The following is a 22,293-nucleotide window of genomic DNA, read 5'->3' on the forward strand; positions in this document are numbered from 1 at the left end:
GGTCGGACCTTTGTATGGTAATTAAGATTTAAATACCTCGTTAGGAAACCTACTGGGTTAAGGGAATTTTCAGTGGTTAATGTTAAATCTTTTTCTAACAGAATAACCCCATCCTTTGAGATTTTTGAGTTAGTAAGCTACCTTTTTGCTTTTTGATAGCTCTGAACTGGTGAGGTGTGCTCACAATGAGGTTTCTTCTAAAAGTTATTTTTCTGCTTCTGTTAGCAAAGCAATTGCTGCTACAGATCGAATGCATTTGGGCTATCACGGGTTACTGGGTTAAAGATTTTTGGTAGGAAGGCTACTGTTTGTTAGTGGTCTCAGTGCTTTCCGGCTACTCTCTTGTTTACACTGACAAGGTAGTACTGGAGTGTTATAGGGTCCTGGAGAAGACCTTCAGTTGTCAATTATAGGTTTTAAGTTTACCCTGGCTTTTCAAGGAATAGTACACTTTTCTTTACTTATATATCTTTCTCTTTTGTAGATGCATTTTGGAAACACAGTGGAAGGACGTTTGCTGTCCTCCCTGCTGGATGATAGTGAGGGGAAATTGCCATGCTTCAAGGTCTCCCTCGGCTCTAGCCTTTTGAATAGAAATTTGTATAGCACCAATTGCTCCAGGTTTTAATGTTGCAACTACAGGAGCAGTAAAGTTTTGTAGCTAATTCATCTTCTCGCCCATTAAGAGGAGAAAGAGGAGGTGGCCTTTCACTTAATTCAGCAGGTGGAGCTGATGGGCTAAAACATACTTTTTTCAGTTTCCCTTTATTTCCTCTGGTTTCCTGTTCCTCACACTCAGAATCTGAATTTAGTTCTTTACATTCGTCCTCCTCTTCCTCATCTGAATCTGCCTCATTATCTGTCTGAAATGGCTCAAGAGCTGCTTTTATTAGCGCCCACATTGACCAAACTGAGATTGGAATTTTTGCTCCATCTTTATACTTTTTTTTTAAATCTCTGCCAGTTCTCTCCCATTCATCCAACTCCATAGTCCCCTGTTCCGGGAACCATGGGCAAAACTACTCTGCTGCACTAGAGTGAGTGATAACAAATTCTGAGTACGAACTTTCACTCCCCCTCTTCCTAATAAATGCCTTAAGAAATTTAAGCAGAATGACTGCTTTCACTTTGTTCCATTGTTACCCTGGTTCTTCCAAGTGCTCAGCTTTCCCCCCTGAGCTGCTTTTAGACTTCTTCGGGTGTCCTTTGATGTATCCTCTGCTTTCACACACTCTGGCGTTCCTTCACCGGGGTCTTTGTCACCCCACATTGGGCAGCCAGGAATGTGGGGGTGACAAAATCTGGCAGAGTCAAAGGATTGAGGAAAAAAGACAGTTTGAGAGAGAAAGTTGGGACACCAAGGGGCTATTGCTATCGTGGAGGCTGTGAAGGCCCTGAGCTCTGGGAGCCCACGGTATTTATTGGTAATCAAAGAAAGAAATAGGTGGTGAGAATGTGGAGGTCAAAAGGGCAGGCACATGGTCTACAACTGTGATGGTTCTGCTACTTGAGATAATGAGAATAGGGAGCTTAGGCGCCTAGGAGGGCTAGAAGCAAGGAGCCAGCAAGTCTAGACACATTCGAGAGGACATTATGCAAGCCCTGCCTCAGTTTCCCTCCCAACACTCAGCTTTTTCCCAACAATTAGTTGCAATATTTTTATGAAGAGATTCCCTTATTGACTGATTACTCTGCTACGGTTTATATAGGAAAAGCAGACTAAATGCTTGATTCTTTTCATCTGTTCTTTATTTACCAGTTCTCAATTTAATGAATTGTCCTCCTACCATCCTCCAAACTTGGCCAATTAACTTCATTTAAAAAATACCATGGGCTGGGCACAGTGGCTCACACCTGTAATCCCAGCACTTTGGGAGGCCGAGGCGGGTGGATTACCTGAGGTCAGGAGTTCAAGACCAGCCTGGCCAATATGAGGAAACCTCGTCTCTATTAAAAATACAAAAAATTAGCCGGGTGGGGTGGCGGACGTCTGTAATCCCAGCTACTCAGGAGGCTGAGGCAGGAGAATTGCTTGAACCCGGGAGGTGGAGGTTGCAGGGAGTCGAGATCATGCCACTGTGCTCCAGCCTGGGCAACAAGAGTGAAACTGTGTCTCAAAAGAAAATAAACAAATAAAATAAATCATTATGAACCCACAAATTTAAGCCTGTTTGAGTTTCAGCACACTGAATTATTATCTGCAGTGAAGGTCATATTGTTTCAATTTTGGCTATTAGTCTCTTCAGGGTAGTTCCTAAGTTATTTTATCATAAGCCTAATAATCTTTTGTAGTCTCCTTGCTTTCTGATATGTTTCATTGTTTCTGGCTGATCTTACACATTTCTTGCCCCCAATCTGGAATCATCTAGTTAGTTTTCTGAAAAACAGTCCTGGTTTCTTTTATTGGAAAATGATGTTTCAAGACCACAATCAGGGTGCTAGAAATGCTTACTACTACTGAGTTGATCTTATTTCTAGGATTTTATATTCATAGTGGACAGAGCTAGGATGTGTATACATGTGTATTTAAAGCTAAGATACCTAATGAGTTCATACTGATACTTTCAAATTCACAGCTATAGAATTTTTACTTAACCTTTACATTTGTATCTTCTTCCTTTTAAACTAAGATTGCTGATTCCCATAGATACAAGGACGAGAATTAGAAAATGCCATTATTACTCATTTGTTTTAATTACGTGTTACACACATGTACACATAAACAGCAGTCCTAAAATAAGACAAATAACTACTGCTGTATGGTTACTGAAAAAATTAATTTCTTTTTTTTTTTTTTTTGAGACGGAGTCTCACTGTTGCCCGGGCTGGAGCGCAGTGGCCGGATCTCAGCTCACTGCAAGCTCCGCCTCCCGGGTTCACGCCATTCTCCTGCCTCAGTCTCCCGAGTAGCTGGGACTACAGGCGCCTGCCACCTCGCCCGGCTAGTTTTTTGTATTTTGTTAGTAGAGACAGGGTTTCACCAGGTTAGCCAGGATGGTCTCGATCTCCTGACCTCGTGATCCGCCCGCCTCGGCCTCCCAAAGTACTGGGATTACAGGCTTGAGCCACCGCGCCCGGCCGAAAAAATTAATTTCTAAAGTATGCTTTCCCTGTTTTTTAGTAATTGAATTACATCTATATAGGGCATATAGTTATTACATACTCTGCATTTTTTTTTTTTTGTTTGTTTGTTTGAGACAGTCTTGCTCTGTTGCTCAGGCTGGAGTATGCAGTGGTGTGATCATAGCGCCCTGCAGCTTCTAACTCCTGGGCTCAAGTGATCTTCCGGCCTCAGCCTCCCAAGTAGCTGGGACTACAGGCATGTGCCATCACACCTGGCTAATTTTTTTTTTTTAAATTTTTAGTAGAGATGAGGTCTTGCTATGGTTGCCCAGACTGGTCTTAAAACTCCTGAGCTCAAGAGATCCTTCTACCTTGGGCTCCCAAAATACTGGTATTACAGACGTGAACCATGGCACCCAGACTGTCTCTGTGTTTTAACCTTCATTTGGTATTAGTTCTACAAATGATTACATTTTTAATGCTGAATACTAGTCTCTGTGTCAATGTCTATTCTTTTTGATAGTTTGAGGGTCATTCTCTAGTAGATTTCTCAATAAAGAGTCATCAGAACAAGATTTCTGAGTTTTTGCATGTTGATAATTGCTGTGCTCTTTATTCCTGAATGTCAGTGTTGATAATATTCTTTAGTTCATCTTTTCTTTAGTTCACATTTTCTTTTCTTCTTGTATATCTTAAATATGTTACTCCATTCTCTTCTGGCATAAACTGTTACTGTCAAAGTCCAAAGGTAATCTGATTTTCTTTCCTATGTGAGCCATGCACATTTGCTGAGAAACCCAAAGAATTTTTTTCCCCCTTAAAGATCAGTAATTTTACTATAGAATATGTCTTGATATTATTCATTCTGGGTTGATATTCCTAGAGATGTGATAATTCAATATGTACTTTCAGATCTTTTTTATTTCAGGAAAATGTTCCAAATTTGCAGTTTGTTATATTATTTTTATTCCTTTGGGTTCTGTTCTTCAGGGATTTCTATTATGTGCGTGTTGATCTTTGCCTGATTTTAATACTTGTCAGTTTTTCTTGAATACTTTGTCTTTTTAAATTTTTAAATTTCTAAAAATGCCTTTTGTCTTTCATTACTCTTAGGGCATTATCTACTGTATTTATTTACTTTTGGCTTTCTTCTAGTTTAGTCTTCAGTTCCAAAATTTTTTTTTCTTTTATTTCTAATTCTTGAGTTATGTTACCTCATTTTTGAGGGTTTGTAATTCAGATTTCTGTTTTTCCTTTGTGTCTTTTTTTTTTTTTTGAGATGGTGTCTCTGCCGCCCAGGCTGGAGTACAGTGACTTGATCTTGGCTCACTGCAACTTTATAATAACTTCATATGAGATTTGACCTCAACACTTCTTTGTTGCTTATTTCTATGTAGGATTAGTTTTCCTGAACTCTTAGAATGAGGTGGGATTTAAGATGGCTTTTTAAACTCCATAGACTCCCTCCCTCTGTTTTTTTTTGTGTGTGCGTGTGTGTAATGTTAAAAAAAAAAGTTTTCCAGTTTGTTCCCCTTCCCAACTTTTGTCTTGGTATTCTCTTTCCTTTCCATCTTTCCTTTCTATTGTCCCTATTTTTCAATTCTATTGTTCAATTTTTATTCTACTCTCAGTAGTTTTTCTCAGTGTAGGGTCTTTGTCCTGGAAAGGAATCCTGGTTGGCCAGTATCAAGAGGCGTGAGCCAACACAATAGCCATGATAGACCTTTAGATGAACAATTCTGACCCTCTTGGCCCCACTATCCTTCTTTGTCTCCAGCAAAATTCCAGACCTTTTATTAGGGACTGGCAGCTGTCCTCGGATACTGTCCTCATGTTCACTGGAAAATATTTGTCTAACACACATATTATTCTGTTGTTTTGGATACTATTTAAAGTATCTGACCAAGAGGACCCTATCATCCCCCATTTCATGTGCTGGCAAACTAATGTGTTAACTTCTTAAGTTTCTTTTATTGTTTTGCTTGATTCAGCAAAATCAAAAAACCTAAAAGGCAGAAAATAAATTGATAGTCACTGTAGTCAGAGTTAATATCTTTATTGTATTGAGTTCATACCAGTCAATTAAAAAATCTATTAAATTCTAATAAATAAGTGAGCAGAAGTTCATGTCACAAAATGTAGTAAACAAATAGATGAAAAAACTTTAGTTTTGCTAACAGTAAAGAAATGTGAAATTAAGATAAGGGCCTTTTCCTTTTTCCTCACTTACATTTGCAAAAAAATTTAAAAGCATAATACTCATAATGAGTATGGATTCAGTGAAATTGGTACTGGGATGGCCACCCTGGGTCCTGTGCTTTTGGCACACAGCCTGGATTTTTAAAAAGGCTTATGAATGGCAACAGACTTTACCATTATATTCTACAGAAATGGTAAATAAGCCATGATTTTTATTTTATATATTCAGATATATGTGTGAATGTTAATTGCTTTGTGCCTTCGCTGTTTTTAGAATAGCCTTCTTTTGTACATTACTAGTGACGTATTATAGCACCATGTTGGAATGCCATTTGATATAGTATGTTTCAAGAATCATAGGATTCTTGTCTTTTTTTGAATATCGAGTCCCATTTCTGAGGTTCTCTACTAGGGAAGTAATAAAAAGTATAGTAACAACTATATCCTTAAAAATGGCCTATATAACAAATAAATAGACTGTAAATGCCCTATTAAAGGAAAGTGGAGCCAGGTATGATTATATGCGTGCCTGTAATCTCAGCTACTTGGGGGGCTGAGGTGGGAGGATTGCTTGAACCCAGGAGTTTGAGTCTAGTCTGTGTAAGATAGTGAGACCCCACCTATTTAAAAAAAAAAGTTGGGGGTGGGGAAGTGGTTGAGTACATTGTGATGTTTTTTACTAGATGGAATATTATCTATTCAATCATGAAGACTAGGTAGACATGGATTTGCATGACTCTTTTGTGCAATTTGTCATTTTTATGTATCCAATGTGGTGACTGTGTTAAAGAATTTGTATATGAAAACTCTGGAAGGACATATATTTAAAACGTAAAATTTATTGTATTAAGGTGTGAAGATTATCCATGCTGATTTTTTCTACTTTATTTCTTAAGCTTTGTTTTTCTACAGTGTTTTATATGCAATAATAAAATGTGTAGCTAAAAGATTGTGTGTCTCCCCTTTCCCACTTTTGCCACTTTATTAGTGTCTTTTAGTGGTTTATTCCTTGTGAGTAAATAGTTATCTTTGTTTAATAGGTTCTTTGAGCATTTAAGAGTGTTAGAAGGAAAGGCAACAGTAATTTCAGAGGATATATATTTAAAAATGCCCAGACTAAAACTGTCTTGACTGTTGCATATTTTAAATTTTTAATAGGTTTGCAGAATGGCTTCTGATTATTCGAGAACATGTGCTAGCCCAGATAGCATTCAGACTGGTGATGCTCCCATTGTCTCCGAAACCTGTGAGGTTTATGTTTGGGGGAGCAATAGCAGCCATCAGTTGGTAGAAGGTACACAGGAGAAAATACTGCAACCCAAACTGGCTCCTAGTTTCTCTGATGCACAGACCGTAAGTTTTCTAAATAGCTTACAAACTGGTAGATGATCTAGTGTATATTCATGTTTATTTGCATTAAATAATATTGAGTATTTTTTAAATGAGTGAAAATTGTCGATGATTATTTCTGATCTATATACTGCATTAGTTTTTTTTCATTTTAATAGAACAATACATTTTGGCCGGGCGCAGTGGCTCACGCCTGTAATTCCAGCACTTTGGGAGGGTGAGGCAGGTGGATCATGAGGTCAGAAGTTCGAGACCAGCCTGGCCAATATGATGAAACCCCATCTCTACTGAAAATACAAAAATTAGCCAGGCATGGTGGTGCATGCCTGTAGTCCCAGCTAATTGGGAGGCTGAGGCAGAAGAATAGCTTGAACCTGGGAGGCGGAGGTTGCAGTGAGCCGAGATTGTGCTACTACACTCCAGCCTGGGTGACAAAGTGAGCCTCCGTCTCAAAAATAAATAAATAAATAGAAATAAATAAATAAATAAATAAATAAATAAATAAATAAATAAATAAACAAACATTTTTAGTCCCCATTATCCCTGACAACATTTCCAACTTTTGAATAACTAAATCGGGATCTCGATTTTTAAAAAGTGTTAAGAATAGCAACAAACTTTACCGTTAAGTTCACCACAAATGGCAAATAAGAGTAAATAAAGGCCAGGTATGGTGGCTCACACCTGTAATCCCAGCACTTTGGGAGGCCGAGGTGGGTGGATCATTTGAGGTCATGAGTTTGAGACTAGCTTGACCAACATGGTGAAACCCTGTCTACTAAAAATACTTAACAAAAATTAGCCAGGCATGATGGCGCATGCCTGTAATCCCAGCTACTCGGCGGGGCTGAGGCAGGAATTGCTTGAACCTGGTAAATGGAGGTTATAGTGAAACAAAATTGCACCACTGCACTCCAGCCCAGGTGACAGAGCAAGACTCTGTCTCAAAAAAAGAAAAAAGTAAATAAAAACTGGAATTTCTTTTTGCTAGATTAGCCTTTCATTTTCTTATGATCACTTTTTTTTTACATTTATAGCCCAGCTAGAACTTTCTATTTGTTACTTTAATTAAAATGTATTTTTTTCAAATAGGTTTAGAATACATTTTATTCTACATTACATTATATGGTTCTTGCCATAATGTACCCTAAGGAATTTTTAGGAAGAAAATTTTATGTCTTGCCATTCTCGGTTATAAGAGGATATTAAGCATTTTACTTTGTTGTTTCATTCAATCATAATCTGGATGATAACCTGAAAAGATAACATATACATGAAGAATTTGAACTCAGCAACAAAGTCATGAGCATGAAAAGGCCATTCGTGTTCTCTTACATTTCTGTATATTCCTTAATTCTCTGGAGAATCAGGCCATATTCTGCTCTAAGACTTCCTTTGAGGCTCTTTGATAAAACCAGCCTTAAATATTATACTTTGATACTCACAGAAGTATTTTGTATTTATGATTCTTTGTTTATAGATTGAAGCTGGACAGTACTGCACTTTTGTCATTTCTACGGATGGCTCTGTTAGAGCTTGCGGGAAAGGCAGCTATGGGAGACTGGGCCTTGGAGACTCCAATAATCAGTCAACTTTAAAAAAGTTAACATTCGAGCCTCACAGATCCATTAAAAAGGTTTCATCTTCTAAAGGATCTGATGGTCATACTTTAGCTTTTACGACAGAAGGAGAAGTCTTCAGTTGGGGAGATGGTGATTATGGGAAACTGGGGCATGGAAATAGTTCAACACAGAAATATCCCAAGCTTATTCAGGGACCTCTACAAGGAAAGGTATGTGCTTTCTTTTTGGTTATAAAAATAATTAGATGCATTGGTGTTGTAATTGACAGTATCTTTCAGATTTTGATGTGGTCTTTCTGCTGTTGCCCCTTCAACCCTTTGGCTTAATCTTTTGTATATCTGCTTTATAGTTTACAGAACACCTTTTTATATACATTATTGAATTTTAATTCTTATATTCTTATAATTAGTCTTGTAAGGTAGTTGTTATCCCTATTTCACAGATAAGCAAACCGAGAGTCATTCATTTAACAGACATTTAGCACTTTTCAAGTGTCAGGCAGTATTTTAGGCATTAGACGTGTAGCAGTGAACAAGACAGGTAAGGTCTCTACTTTAATCCTTTAGTCTTTAGGATAGAGATAATAAGTTAACAAGCATATGAAATAATTTCAGATAATATTAAAGAAAAAAATGAGCAATAAAGATTACCTTGGGCAGGGTGTGGTATTAGGTAATGAGGTAGGTCAGAGAGTGCTCTTAGAAGAGGTGGCATCTTAATAGAGACTTGAATGGTGAGGCATTTTTTTTTTTTTTTTTTTTGAGGCGGAGTCTCGTTCTGTCACCCAGACTGGAGTGCAGTGGCCGGATCTCAGCTCACTGCAAGCTCTGCGTCTGGGTTTACGCCATTCTACTGCCTCAGCCTCCCGAGTAGCTGGGACTACAGGCGCCCGCCACCTCGCCTGGCTAGTTTTTGTATTTTTAGTAGAGACGGGGTTTCACCATGTTAGCCAGGATGGTCTTGATCTCCTGACCTCGTGATCCGCCCGTCTCGGCCTCCCAAAGTGCTGGGATTACAGGCTTGAGCCACCGCGCCCGGCCGATGAGGCATTTAGAGTAGCTAAGTAATTGCCAAGGACCCACACAAATAATTGGAACCATTAGAAACTGAGCCCATATCTTCTCTTTTTATTAATCTCCCCTCTCCTCCCCTCCTCTCTTTCTTTTCTTTCTTTTTTTTTTTTTGACAGGATCTCACTTTGTCACCCAGGCTGGAGTGCAGTGGCGCTATCTCAGCCCACTGCATCCTTGATTTCCTGGGGCTCAGGTGGTCCTCCCAATTCAGCTTCCTGAGTCGCTGGGACTATAGACATGCACCACCATGCCTGACGAATTTTCATATTTTTTAAAAGAAACGGGGTTTTGCCATGTTGCCCAGGCTGAACTTGAACTCCTGAGCTCAAGCAGTCTGCCTGCCTTGGCCTCCCAAAGTGCTGGGATTACAGGCATGTATTTCAGCACTTACTTGAACCCTTAGCCAGTCATCCTTGTCCTGAGCATAGCCTCCACAACTGTACATGGAAATTCCTGCATGGGTTTGAATATTAGTATCTGTGGAGTCCCTGTGTACAGGGTCAAATACGGACTATGTGTTTTAACATGTGCATGCTCATCGTATTTACTTGTGTACAATGCAGGTAGTTGTTTGTGTGTCAGCTGGATACAGACATAGTGCTGCCGTCACAGAGGATGGGGAATTATACACATGGGGTGAAGGAGACTTTGGAAGATTAGGTAAGATTTTTTAAAAATGGAAGTCGTTCTTCCAGAAAAATAGAAATGATTAAGTTACTGAGAAGCCACGAGAGTAGATTTACTAGGCCGAAGACTGTCATTTGTTTTGTTAGTTTAAGCTCAGAGGAAGATAATTTTATGTAGGTAAGACTAAGACCTAGATTTTAGTGCTGATATTTAAGATGTAATTAAATCTAGCAAGCATTTACTGAGTGTGCCCTATTACGACCAGATACTGTAGGGTTTCTGGGATAAAAGCAATACCATCATGATCCTGAAGTTTATAATCTAGTGGGTAATGAAAACAAGTCAACATGAGCATGAAACAGGACAGCATAAGGTAAGTGGCTGTGAGGAGAGCAGAAAAAGAATATTCTAATGGTTCACTGAAGTGACTATGACCCAGTTTAGAAGCAGCTTGGAAGATTGAGAAGATGTTAGAAATGATTCTGTTTTTCATATTGCATTGCATTTTTAAAAAATCTCAATTCTATTTTAAAGTTATAACATTTATTCTATTTGTGAAGTCAAGGCCTGGAGAAAAAGAGTTAACATTGTTTCTTTGTTGTGTGTGTTTTATCCAAGGTCATGGTGACAGCAATAGTCGAAACATTCCAACATTAGTAAAAGACATTAGCAATGTAGGAGAGGTTTCTTGTGGCAGTTCACATACTATTGCTCTGTCTAAAGATGGGAGAACTGTATGGTCTTTTGGAGGAGGAGACAATGGTATGTAAAAAATTATTTGTCAGTAGCTTTGGCTTTTTTCTTGAGTTTTTAAAAAATTTATTTTTCAGTTATATATGCCTAGTGTAGAAAGACTCAAATACAGATGAGTAGAAATTAAAAAATGAACTGAGCTTTCACAAATGTTACTTTAACCATTGTTAACATTTTGGAAATAGACTTCTAAATAAATACACATTTAAACAAATATTTACATACATTTCTACTTAGATGTCTTTTAAAAAACCAAAGTATAGCTATATGTGTATATTTTATATAAGTTTACATACGTTTTGACATATATATGTTTTACTTTAATAGTTTTTTTTTTTTTTTTGGAGACAGGGTCTTGCTTTGTTACTCAGGCTAGAGTGCAGTAATGCAAACCTGGCTCACTGCAGCCTCAACCTCCTGGGCTCAAGAGATCCTCCTGCCTCTGCCCCCCAAGTAGCTGAGACTACAGGCATGCACCACCACGCCTGACTAATTTTTATATTTTTTTTAGAGACAAGATTTTGCTTTATTGCCCAGGCTGGCCTTGAACTTCGGGGCTCAAGTGATCTGCCAGATTTGGTCTCCCAAAGTGCTTGTATTACAGTCGTGAACCTTTGTGCCCGGCATGATTATCTTTTTTATATCAACAAGCATGACTCTGCATCATTCTTTTAAGTGGCTCAAAGTGTGCTTTTATTTGATGGTGGCACAATTTATAAAACCGGTTTCTTATTGTTGAGTATCTAGATGGTTTTAATTTTTTTCAGTATTAACAACAACACAATGAATGACTAAATCTTTGTCTACTTTAGTCACTCCTACTAGCAATGTGAATGCTTACTTCTCCAAAGTCTTCAACAACAGCATGTATTGAATTTAGTTAAATAATTTCAATAGTGAAAATGATATTTAATTTATACTTTTTTTATTCCTGGTGTGGTTGGATTTGTAGATTGTTGGACGTTTGTTTTTCTTCTTTAATGATTTATCAGATTTTCAATTTCATGAGCTATTGATTCTTTTTAAAAGTTTATGAAAAATTATATGCATGTACATTCTTGTATCATACCTGTATATAATGTCAGCAAATTTGAAGTTAGAAATATAGCCATTAAAGGGGGAGAAAGACAGAAAAATAGTTTTCTGTTTCTTGTAAAGTGATTTTAAATTGCTTGATTTTAGTTGCTTGAAATTAAGATATAAAAGGCTATCTGTGGATGTTTGTTAACTTTCTTGTAATAAAAATGCTCATTTGTTAGCATCCTCAGCTATCAGAAACATAGCTTTTCATATCTGTCAGGTTAGTGATGGAAACAGCGCTCTTTATCAACTTTGGTAGTGTTAAAAAGAGTAGAGATTCTTTAAAACAAGTAAATTATTGAATGTGTTTGTTTTTATAGGTAAACTTGGTCATGGTGATACCAACAGAGTGTATAAACCTAAAGTTATTGAAGCTTTACAAGGAATGTTCATTCGCAAAGTTTGTGCTGGGAGCCAGTCTTCACTTGCTTTGACATCAACAGGGCAGGTAGGACTAAGGGATGAGTATAAAAGACTTAGAGTATTTCAAAGGATGAGGTGACTAAAAAGTAATAATTGTATTTAAATTTTAAAGTTCAAATAAATACATTTTTAGGCAACATGCTGAAATGAAATATTTTCTTCTGTTTGAAGTAGAGTATCTGAGAAGGAACCAGGTTTTCTAACCTGGCCTGTGTGACCCAGGTAAACCTTAGTGGGTGGAGCCTCTGTTCTTTGTAGTAAACTGATTTTCTAAAATGTTTTAGCATTTAGCTTCCCTTAAACCTTTTCCAAAACATCATGAATAGTGGGGGAAAGCTGAACTAGATCTTGATGGAACCAGTGATATGAATTAAGAAGGTAAGAGGATGATCAAAAAGGAGGGTAAAGAGAACACTTAGGTACGGAAAATAATCTGAGAGAGTTAGTTGTTTCTGAGAAACAGCGTAAAGTCAAGCATAGGATCGTCAGAATTTTATGAGCCTTTATAAAGGCTCATAAGCTTTGCACTTTAATAGCTTATAAGCTTTGAACTTTTACATGTGTGTTTTCACTCTTACCCTGTTTGTTGAGAATAGGGAGGAGCCAGGTATAGTTATAGACTTGACAATATTTGTCCCTGTGTATCCATCAGTGATGGCAGTAAAAAAGTGAGCTGACCACTTATTCTGTCATGTAAAGGAGGCCACCTTGTGTCAGGCCGTGGTATAAAAGTGTTTTATGACTAATTCACAAGGCAGATGAGCAGAAAAGCTGAAATTAGCATATAATTTGATTATTCTTTGAGAAACTAGAATGCCTTGCATCCTAAAAATCTTCAGGCTATTCATCATTACATTAGCTAGTTGCTGCCTTAAAAATATCTCTTCTATGTATTTCTCACTATTGGTTTTGTAGTAAGAATCCATGAATTGAAGTTAGAAGGAAGATGTTTATGTATTTGATGTATACACACAGGCAAATAACACATCGCTTGAGCATCATGTGCTTCTTTTGTTATGAGGGAGTAATAATTTCTGCTTTGCATACAAATGATCATATAAGATAATCATTAGAATTGAGAGTTTTGTAGAGTGTCAAGTACTATTCAACTATTGGTGGTGGTAGTAATAATAATAATAGTAATAAATCCATTACATTGAATTCCAAGTTCCAAGAGAACTTGTACATTGTTTACTATATAGAATAGTTGTATTATGAGTACCTTAAGTTATATGAAATCAAATATATATGCATGGAAAAAAGTAAAGTCAGAAATACTTTTAAAGGGTAAGAGTAGCTCTCTTTACCATTAAACTTGAGCATGAAATGACGATCAACATTTGCTTTTCCCTCAGTCTGTCTCAGCCCTTTCAGGCGTCTTCTGTACTTACTTCCTACCATACTATACAGTATGGTCCCGTCTCTAAAGGCAAGCCAAGTATTTCTCATCTGGTGCCGAACCAAAGAAACACTGCAAGAGAAAACTCTTTGTAGGCCTTACTGAGTGACGGTATTACAGTGATGTGTCACTCAGTGGGATATGTTCTGAGAAATGTGTTATTAGGCCGTTTTGTTATTGTGAGAACATTGTAGAGAGTACCACATAAACCTAGGTGGTGTAGCCTACTATGCTGCTAGACTATATGGTATAGCCTATTGCTCCTAGGCTATAAACCTGTACTGCATGTTACTGTACTGAATACCTTCAGAAATTGTAATATAATGGTAAGTATGTATCTAAACGTATCTAAACATAAAAAAGGTACAGTAGGCCTGGCGCGGTGGCTCAAGCCTGTAATCCCAGCACTTTGGGAGGCCGAGATGGGTGGATCACGAGGTCAGGAGATCGAGACCATCCTGGCGAACACGGTGAAACCCCGTCTCTACTAAAAAATACAAAAAACTAGCCGGGCGAGGTGGCGGGCGCCTGTAGTCCCAGCTACTTGGGAGGCTGAGCCAGGAGAATGGCGTGAACCTGGGAGGCGGAGCTTGCAGTGAGCCACTGCACTCCAGTCTGGGCGACAGAGCGAGACTCCGTCTCAAAAAAAAAAAAAAGAAAAGGTACAGTAAAAATACTGGCATCAAAGCTCTATTAGATATTACGGGACCACTGTTGTATAATGTGGTCTGTTATTGACCAAATGGTACATGACTGTATATTATACTTCGTGAGTAATTGAGGAAAATTTTCTGTGATGATTTTGACTATACGTTATTTCATTGTGCTTATCTTTAGTTCCTAACATCTCCTAAAATATGCCTTATGTACTGGAATTTTATTGTATTCTATACTTAAGTAAGTTATCTGGAAACAAGTACAAATATATGTTCTTATTTTGTTTTATTTTGAAGTCAGGGTCTCACTCTGTTGCTCAGGCTAGAGTACAGTGGCACAAACATGGCTCACTGCAGCCTTGACCTCCTGGGCTCAAGAGATTCTCCCCGCCAAGGCTCCCGAGTAGCTGGGACCACAGGTCTGTGCCACAATGCTTGGGCAATTTTTAAAATTTTTGTGGAGATAGGGTCTTGCCACTTGTCCAGGCTGGTGTTGAACTCCTGAGCTCAGGTGATCCTCTTGCCTTAGCCTCCCAAAGTGCTGGGATTACAGGCTTGAGCCACTACACCTGTACAGTGCTCTTTATTTTTAATGGAAGTGTTTTAATCTCTCAGCAGCAGTCTTTCCTAAAATAATTGCAAGACAAAGACAAATTCTCAAATTTGGTGGCATAAAGATAACAGTCTATATAATCTTACCAAAATCTATTGAAGATAAAAAAATCATTCAGATTGCTGATTGTTTTGATTTTGTTGATTTCGAGTTGCCACATTGGCAGTCACTCACCTATTTGTCTTGCCAAAGACAAAATTTTTTCCCCCCACCTACCCTTTCCCCAAGGATCTTAAATCAGTTAGTGCTTATTTTGGTATTGATTAGTCAAAAATGAAGATGATAAAGGGGAACTATCTTGCTACTGCTTCACATGACCCTCTTTGTAAGTGATAATTATTGTAACAATGAGGTAAGGTATTTCTAAAACTAAATAAGAAACATCAGTTTTGTGATTTATATAATCCATTTTATATGATCATACCTTGTTCTGATCTTAAATCTCACCAGAATAGTGAGAAACACATAAAGGAGAAGTTTTCAGACAGTATTTTCAAAGCTGGTAAGATGGGGCAAATATAACAAATTGCAAGCCAATTAGTAGTTTAGCAGACCCTCTCTGAAGACCTTTCTGTTTTTTCTATGACCAATTATTTTTATTTTCAGATCAGCTGTTTGCCTATACAGTGAACACCTAAAGGTAGCATGATAAATTGCTATAACAGTCTTTAAAATGATCAAAATGATTTTAACATCAGAAAGTTCTATCAAACCATGCTTTAGTTTCATAGATTTTATTTGTCCCTAAACAAGCCAACAATCAAATCATCTCAGGAAGTTATGTGTAGTGTATTTCTGTTTTTTTCAGGTCTATGCTTGGGGCTGCGGAGCTTGTCTAGGTTGTGGTTCTTCAGAAGCTACTGCTTTGAGACCCAAGCTTATTGAAGAACTGGCTGCCACAAGAATAGTTGATGTTTCTATTGGAGACAGTCATTGTTTGGCTCTTTCTCATGGTAAAGTCATTTGTTTTTAGGGAAATAGTATTAACTGTTGTCTTGTGAAATACGTTACATTTGAATTTGGCTTTTCTTTTATATAATACTTTATATTTTGTTTTTAGATAATGAAGTTTATGCCTGGGGCAATAATTCAATGGGGCAATGTGGTCAGGGAAATTCCACAGGTCCTATTACTAAACCAAAGAAAGTGAGTGGCTTAGATGGCATAGCTATTCAGCAGATTTCAGCTGGAACATCACATAGTCTAGCCTGGACTGCTCTTCCTAGGGACAGGTAAGAGTGCTTATGTTTAAAAATTCTTGTGTGTTTTAACACAAGAGACACCAATAGAAAGTACAAACACTAATAAAAACAGAAATAATTGTGCTTTGTTCATAAAATACTCTTATAGACATATATAGTGTTGCTTTTTCTCTATCATAGAAGTGACATTAGATTTCTTTTGATTTGAATGTTGAGGTTAGACATGTTTCAGAAACAAGAAGTCATACCCAGTATTGAAGACATTGTCTTTTAAACATTTTGAATTCTCTCTCCTCTCTCCATGCTGATTTAAAAAAATTGAATGGTTGAATGGCTGCATATCAAGAGGAACTTAAAATAATCAAAATCAGAACTAGGCTTTATTGATTTAATGTTTAACCGCAGTGCTCTTTATCTGGTTGCTTTTTGAAATTTTTTTTTTTTTGAAAAAAAAATTGTCATACTTTTAAATCAAGGAGGTTACTTTTTGCAGAACCTTAGCTTTTTCCTAAAGTGCTAACTGTGTGTGTTTAGTCAATCAGGTAGGTAAGTTTTAGTCACTATTAGGAGATTGAATTTTAAAGAATGTTTGGGTTATTTCACGTATTTTCAGATACACATGGGCAAATCTATAGCTTAGAATGTATTTTATTTGCATTCTATGCCTTTGACTCAAAGGGTTTTTAAATGATAGTCTAACCAATTAAAAGTATTTTATCGATAGTTATTCCTCTAACGCAAAAGTCAAAATAAATAAGTTGAATATAAATAATTGGCTGTTAGCATTAAATATCCAACTTCCCACTTCATATTGTAGAGAGTTGGGTCCCAAGATCTTAAAAGTATTCACAAGAAATTTCAGGATTTTGTCTTTTAATAGATTTCAGTATATCACTCTATAGAATCAGGATATTTTTCTTAATATGAAGTATATATCTTCTGGACTCTTAGAACCAGAGGGGCTTTAGTAGATCATGTGACTCAGCCCACTGCTTTCAGGTGAGTGGATATCCAAACCTTCCAAAACAGGTGGTGGTTGTAGATTTTCTTCTTAAAGATGGCAAATTCTTGGTTTTCCTTAGTCACTAAAACGAAAGGTTGTATCACTTTCATAATCAATAATGTCTTCTTTGTATCTTGTTGAAGTCATTCAGCTTTAATGTATATATGTACTTTTTGTTTTTTGTTTTTTGTTTTTTGAGATGGAGTCTCGCTCTGTTGCCCAGGCTGGAGTGCAGTGGCTGGATCTCAGCTCACTGCAAGCTCCGCCTCCCGGGTTTACACCATTCTCCTGCCTCAGCCTCCCGAGTAGCTGGGACTACAGGCGCCCGCCACCTCGCCCGGCTAGTTTTTTGTATTTTTTAGTAGAGACAGGGTTTCACTGTGTTCGCCAGGATGGTCTTGATCTCCTGACCTCCTGATCTGCCCATCTTGGCCTCCCACAGTGCTGGGATTACAGGCTTGAGCCACCACGCCCGGCCATATATATGTACTTTTTGAGATGGATTCTGACTCTGTCGCTCAGGCTGGAGTGCAGTGGTACAGTCTCTGCTTATTGTATTGTTTGCTTCCCAAGTTCAAGCAATTCCCCTGCCTTAGCCTCCCAGGTAGCTGGGACTACAGGCATACACCACCATGCCTGACTAATTTTTATATTTTTAGTAGAGATGGGATTTTACCATGTTGGCCAGGCTGGTCCTGAACTCCTCACCTCAGGTGATCTGCATTCCTTGGCCACCCAAAGTGCTGAGATTACAGGCATGAGCCACCATGCCTGGCCAGTATATGTTTTAATTTTCGTTTTTGATTATGGATAAAAATGTCATTTTAAGACTTTCATTATTTTCTTATGTGTCCTTCTAGACAAGTTGTTGCATGGCACCGACCTTATTGTGTAGATCTTGAAGAGAGTACCTTCTCACACCTGCGTTCTTTTCTTGAGAGATACTGTGATAAAATAAACAGTGAGATTCCCCCACTCCCTTTCCCTTCATCAAGGTATGTTATATGTATGTATTGTATGTGTGTGCATGTGTATAAATTATTCCTTTTGAGTTTTGACTTACTGTTCTTTCTTGTTTGTTTTCCCAAATTATGTGGAACTTTTTTATAATCTAGAAAAAGCTAAACTTAGTTACTTATTGATAATAACTTCTAGGAAAAAGTTACTCATAATTTCACAAATCATGTTTTAAAAATTACTGTTGTTCGTGACTTGAAAATTTTTTTTTTTTTTTTTGAGACAGAGTCTTGCTCTGTCGCCCAGGCTGGAGTGCAGCAGCATGATCTCAGTTCACTGTAACCTTTGCCTCCCAGGTTCAAGCGATTCTCTTTCCTCAGCCTCCTGAGTAGGTGGGATTACAGGCACCTGCCATAACGCCGAGCTAATTTTTGTATTTTTAGTAGAGACGGGGTTTTACCACGTTGGCCAGGCTGGTCTCAAACTCCTGACCTCAGGTGATTCACCCACCTCGGCCTCCCAAAGTGCTGGGATTACAGGCTTGAGCCACTGCACCTGGCCAGCAAAATTTCTGAAGAGAAAAAATGTTACCCAAACTGGATAGCACATGCACTTTTATGTTCCAAAAATTCATAGAAGTTTATTTGGTTTCAGAGAACACCACAGTTTTCTCAAGCTGTGCCTGAAGCTACTTTCAAATCACCTTGCTCTTGCCCTTGCGGGAGGGGTAGCTACCAGCATTCTCGGGAGGCAGGCAGGTCCACTTCGAAATTTGCTCTTCAGACTGATGGACTCAACTGTCCCAGATGAAATCCAAGAGGTAAGAGAATAGGACTTGTGAATCTATCTCAAATCACATCTTTCTCTGAGATTTTTAGCTATACAATATATTCAACTGTACATTGAACAATTTCAATTGGATGTTGTTTCTCTTACTCCTGTTTTCTTGGTGAGAGTATTTTTGGTTAACTCATCCTTTGAGACAAAGGTCAGATGCCATCTCTAAGAAACTTTTTATTCCTGCCCTCCCACCAGATTTGGTTTTTCTTGTATATGTTCTCATTACATCACATTGTATTCTAGTTGCTTATTTATAAACTTGTCACTCTTTTTTCACCAGAAGATGAGTTCCTGAGGGCAGGGAGCTAGTGCATGGCTTGGTCAGTAGTAGTAACTGAATAAGTGGACTGGGTCATCTACTAGAACTGTAACCAGAGCTAAGGAGAGAAAGGTTAGGTTAAGGAGAAAGAAGTGGCCTAGAATAGAATACTGATTATAAATAAGGAGAGTATAGTTTGGAAAAGAATATTTAGTATTATAATACAATATTAAATTTGGGGGAAACTTAAAAATAAATATTTGTAATACAAAATACAGAAAATAAACTCTTTTGGCAGGTAATAATAGAAAGTACAGTAATTTTTAAACCAGTGCACTCCTAAATTATCAATGGATCAAATAAAGAAATTACAAGATAAATTTTAAAATACTTAAGATTACTGAAAACAAAAACTTAACATACCAAAACTCATGAAATGCAGCTAAAGCTGTGCTTGAAGGAATATTTATAGCTTATAAACATCTATATTTTTTTAAAAAAAGAAATATATCGAATCAGTAGTTTAACGTTCTACCTTAAGAAATTAGAAAAAGAAGAGCCAACTCAACCCAAAGCAAGTAGAAAGAAGGAACTAATGTAGATTAGAGTGAAATTTAAAAAATAAAGAATAGAAAAACAGTTGAGGAGATCAAAGAGACTAAATGTTCGTTCTTTGAAAAGACAAAATCAACAAACCTCTGGCTGGACTAACCAAGAAAAAACAGGGAGGACTTAAATTACTCAAATCAGGAATGAAAGATGAGATATTACTACTGACCTTACAGAAATCAAAAGGGAAATTGAGAGGCAGAGCAAGATGGTGGAATAGAAGACTCCACTGATCATTCCCCGTGCCAAGGGCACCAGTTTAACAACTCTACACAGAAAAAAGCACCTTCATGAGAACCAAAAATCAGGTGAACACTTACACTACCTAGTTTTAACTTCATATCGCTGAAAGAGGCACTGAAGAGATAGAAAAAACAATCCTGAATTGGCAGTGCCACTCCTCCCCCTGCAGCAGTGGCAGTATGGTGCAGAGAGTGTCTCTGGGTGCTGGGGGAGGGAGAACACAGCAATTGTGAGGCATTGAACTCAGTGCTATCCTGTTAGAGAAGAAAGGAAAGCTGGACCAAACTCAGCTGACACCGGTCCACAGAGGGAGCATTTAAACCAACCCTAGCCAGAGGGGAATTGCTAATCTCAGTGGTCTAAATTTGAATTCCTGCAAGATTCACCACTGAGGGCTGCTGCTATAATGCTGTGTGTCTCCAAGTAAACTTGAAAGGCAGCCTAGGCCAAAAGGACTGCAACTCTTAGGCGAGTTCTAGTGCTGAACTGATACCAGAGACAGTGGATAGAGGGGCATGTGACATACTGAGACACAAGCTGGGGTAACCAACGGAGTGCTGGCTCACCCCCTACCACCCCGACCCCAACACCAGGCTACACAGCTCATGGCTCCAAAAGAGACCCCTTTCTTCCACTTGAGAGGGAAGACTGGGCAGGACTTTGTCTTGCATCTTAGATACCACTGGATCACAGCAGGATAGGGGACCAGTCAGAGTCACAAGGCTCCCCGTTCCAGGTGCCAGCTCTCAGATGACATTTCTAGACATACCCTGGGCCAGAAGGGAACCCACTGCCTTGAAGAAAAGGACTCAGTACTGGCAACATGCATCACCTGCTAACTTAAGAGCCCATGGGCTGTGAATAACCAGCATTGATACCCAGCTACTACGTCAAGGGCTTTGGGTGAGGCTCTGAGACTTTCTGGCTTCAGGTACCAGCACAGGCACGGAGGGATAGAGTACCAGATACACTCTTGGAATCCCTGATTCCAGGACTTGATTCTTAGATGGCATTTCTAGACCTGCCCTGGACTACAGGAGAACCCACTGCCCTGAAAGGTGAGTCCCGGGCCAGGCAGTATTCACCATAAGCTAACTTAAGAATCCCTGGGCCTTAAGCTTAAGGGAACATTGATGCTTGTCTGGCAATACTCCTTATGGCCTTGGGTGGTGGTAGCTATGGGGTGAGGCTCGTCTAGCTTTGGAAAGGGGAGGCATGAATGAAAAAGACTGTGTTTTGTGGTTTGAGTGTCAGCTCAGCCATAGTACAATAGAATACTGGGTAGACCTCTAAGGTTTTTGACTCTAGTCCCTGACTCCCAGATGGCACCTCTAGACCCACCTGAGGCTTGGGAGACCTCGCTCCCCTGAAGGAAAGGACACGGCCTTGCTGGCTTTGCCACTGGCTGTTTGTGGAACCACAGAGCCTTGAGCGAACATAGGCAATAGCTAGGGAGTGCTTACGGCAAGCCTTGGGTGAGACCCAGTGCTGTGCTGGTGCTTTGCTGGATTCAGGTCCGACCCAGTGTAGTCGTAGTGGTGGTAGCCGCAGGGGTGCTTGTGTCACTTCACCCCCAGCTTTAGGTGGCTGAGGAGAGAGAGAGAGAGAGACACTGAGACTATTTGGGAGAAAGTAAGGGAAGAGAACAAGAGTCTCTGCCTGATAATCCAGAGAATTCTCCCAGATCTTGTCCAAGACCATCAAGGTGGTACCACTACGAGGCTGCAAGAACCACAATGTTACTAAAGCAGGTACAGTTTAGATCACAACACCCAAGTCCTTTAAAATACCTGGAAAGCCCAAGATATATCTGGAAAGCCCAAGAAGGATGGGTACAGATAAGCCCAGACAGTGAAGACTACAATAAATACCTAACTCTTCAGTATCTACTAGCATCCACACCATCCATGACCTAACCAAATGAACTAAATATGGCACCAGGGACCAATCCTGGAGAAACAGATTTGTGACCTTTCAGACAGAAAATTCAAAATATTTCTGTTGAGGAGAGTCAAAGAAATTCAAGATAGCACTGAGAAGGAATACAGAATCCTATCAGATAAATTTAGCAGAGATTAAAATAATTTGAAAGAATCAAATTGAAATTCTGGAGCTGATAAATGCAGTTGGCATTTCGAAGAATGCCTCAGAGTCCTTTAATACCAGAATTGATGGCAGAAGAAATAATTAGCGAGCTTAAAGACAGGCTATTTGAAAATACACAATCAGGCTGGGTGCGGTGGCTCACGCCTGTAATCTCAGCACTTTGGGAGGCCAAGGTGGGCGGATCACAAGGTCAAGAGATAGATACCTTCCTAGCCAACATGGTGAAACCCTATCTCTACTAAAAATAAAAAAAAT

The 22,293-nt window shown here is 38.7% G+C and overlaps 1 protein-coding gene across 8 annotated transcripts in view; it reads left to right on the forward strand.

The window, feature by feature from the left end:
- HERC1 (HECT and RLD domain containing E3 ubiquitin protein ligase family member 1) overlaps nt 1-22,293 on the forward strand; it is a 228,558-nt gene that overhangs the window by 76,812 nt on the left and 129,453 nt on the right. For all 8 annotated transcript variants that reach the window (XM_026455079.1, XM_026455086.1, XM_026455083.1 and 5 more), the window contains exons 4-12: nt 6,421-6,615; nt 8,093-8,404; nt 9,832-9,928; nt 10,514-10,657; nt 12,049-12,176; nt 15,628-15,772; nt 15,880-16,051; nt 17,885-18,019; nt 18,636-18,801. In XM_026455079.1, the coding sequence (XP_026310864.1) occupies nt 6,421-6,615; nt 8,093-8,404; nt 9,832-9,928; nt 10,514-10,657; nt 12,049-12,176; nt 15,628-15,772; nt 15,880-16,051; nt 17,885-18,019; nt 18,636-18,801 (1,494 nt within the window). The remainder of the gene's footprint in view (nt 1-6,420; nt 6,616-8,092; nt 8,405-9,831; nt 9,929-10,513; nt 10,658-12,048; nt 12,177-15,627; nt 15,773-15,879; nt 16,052-17,884; nt 18,020-18,635; nt 18,802-22,293) is intronic.

Source organism: Piliocolobus tephrosceles, chromosome 6 (genome assembly GCF_002776525.5).
Source record: "Piliocolobus tephrosceles isolate RC106 chromosome 6, ASM277652v3, whole genome shotgun sequence".
Classification (NCBI taxonomy): domain Eukaryota; kingdom Metazoa; phylum Chordata; class Mammalia; order Primates; family Cercopithecidae; genus Piliocolobus; species Piliocolobus tephrosceles.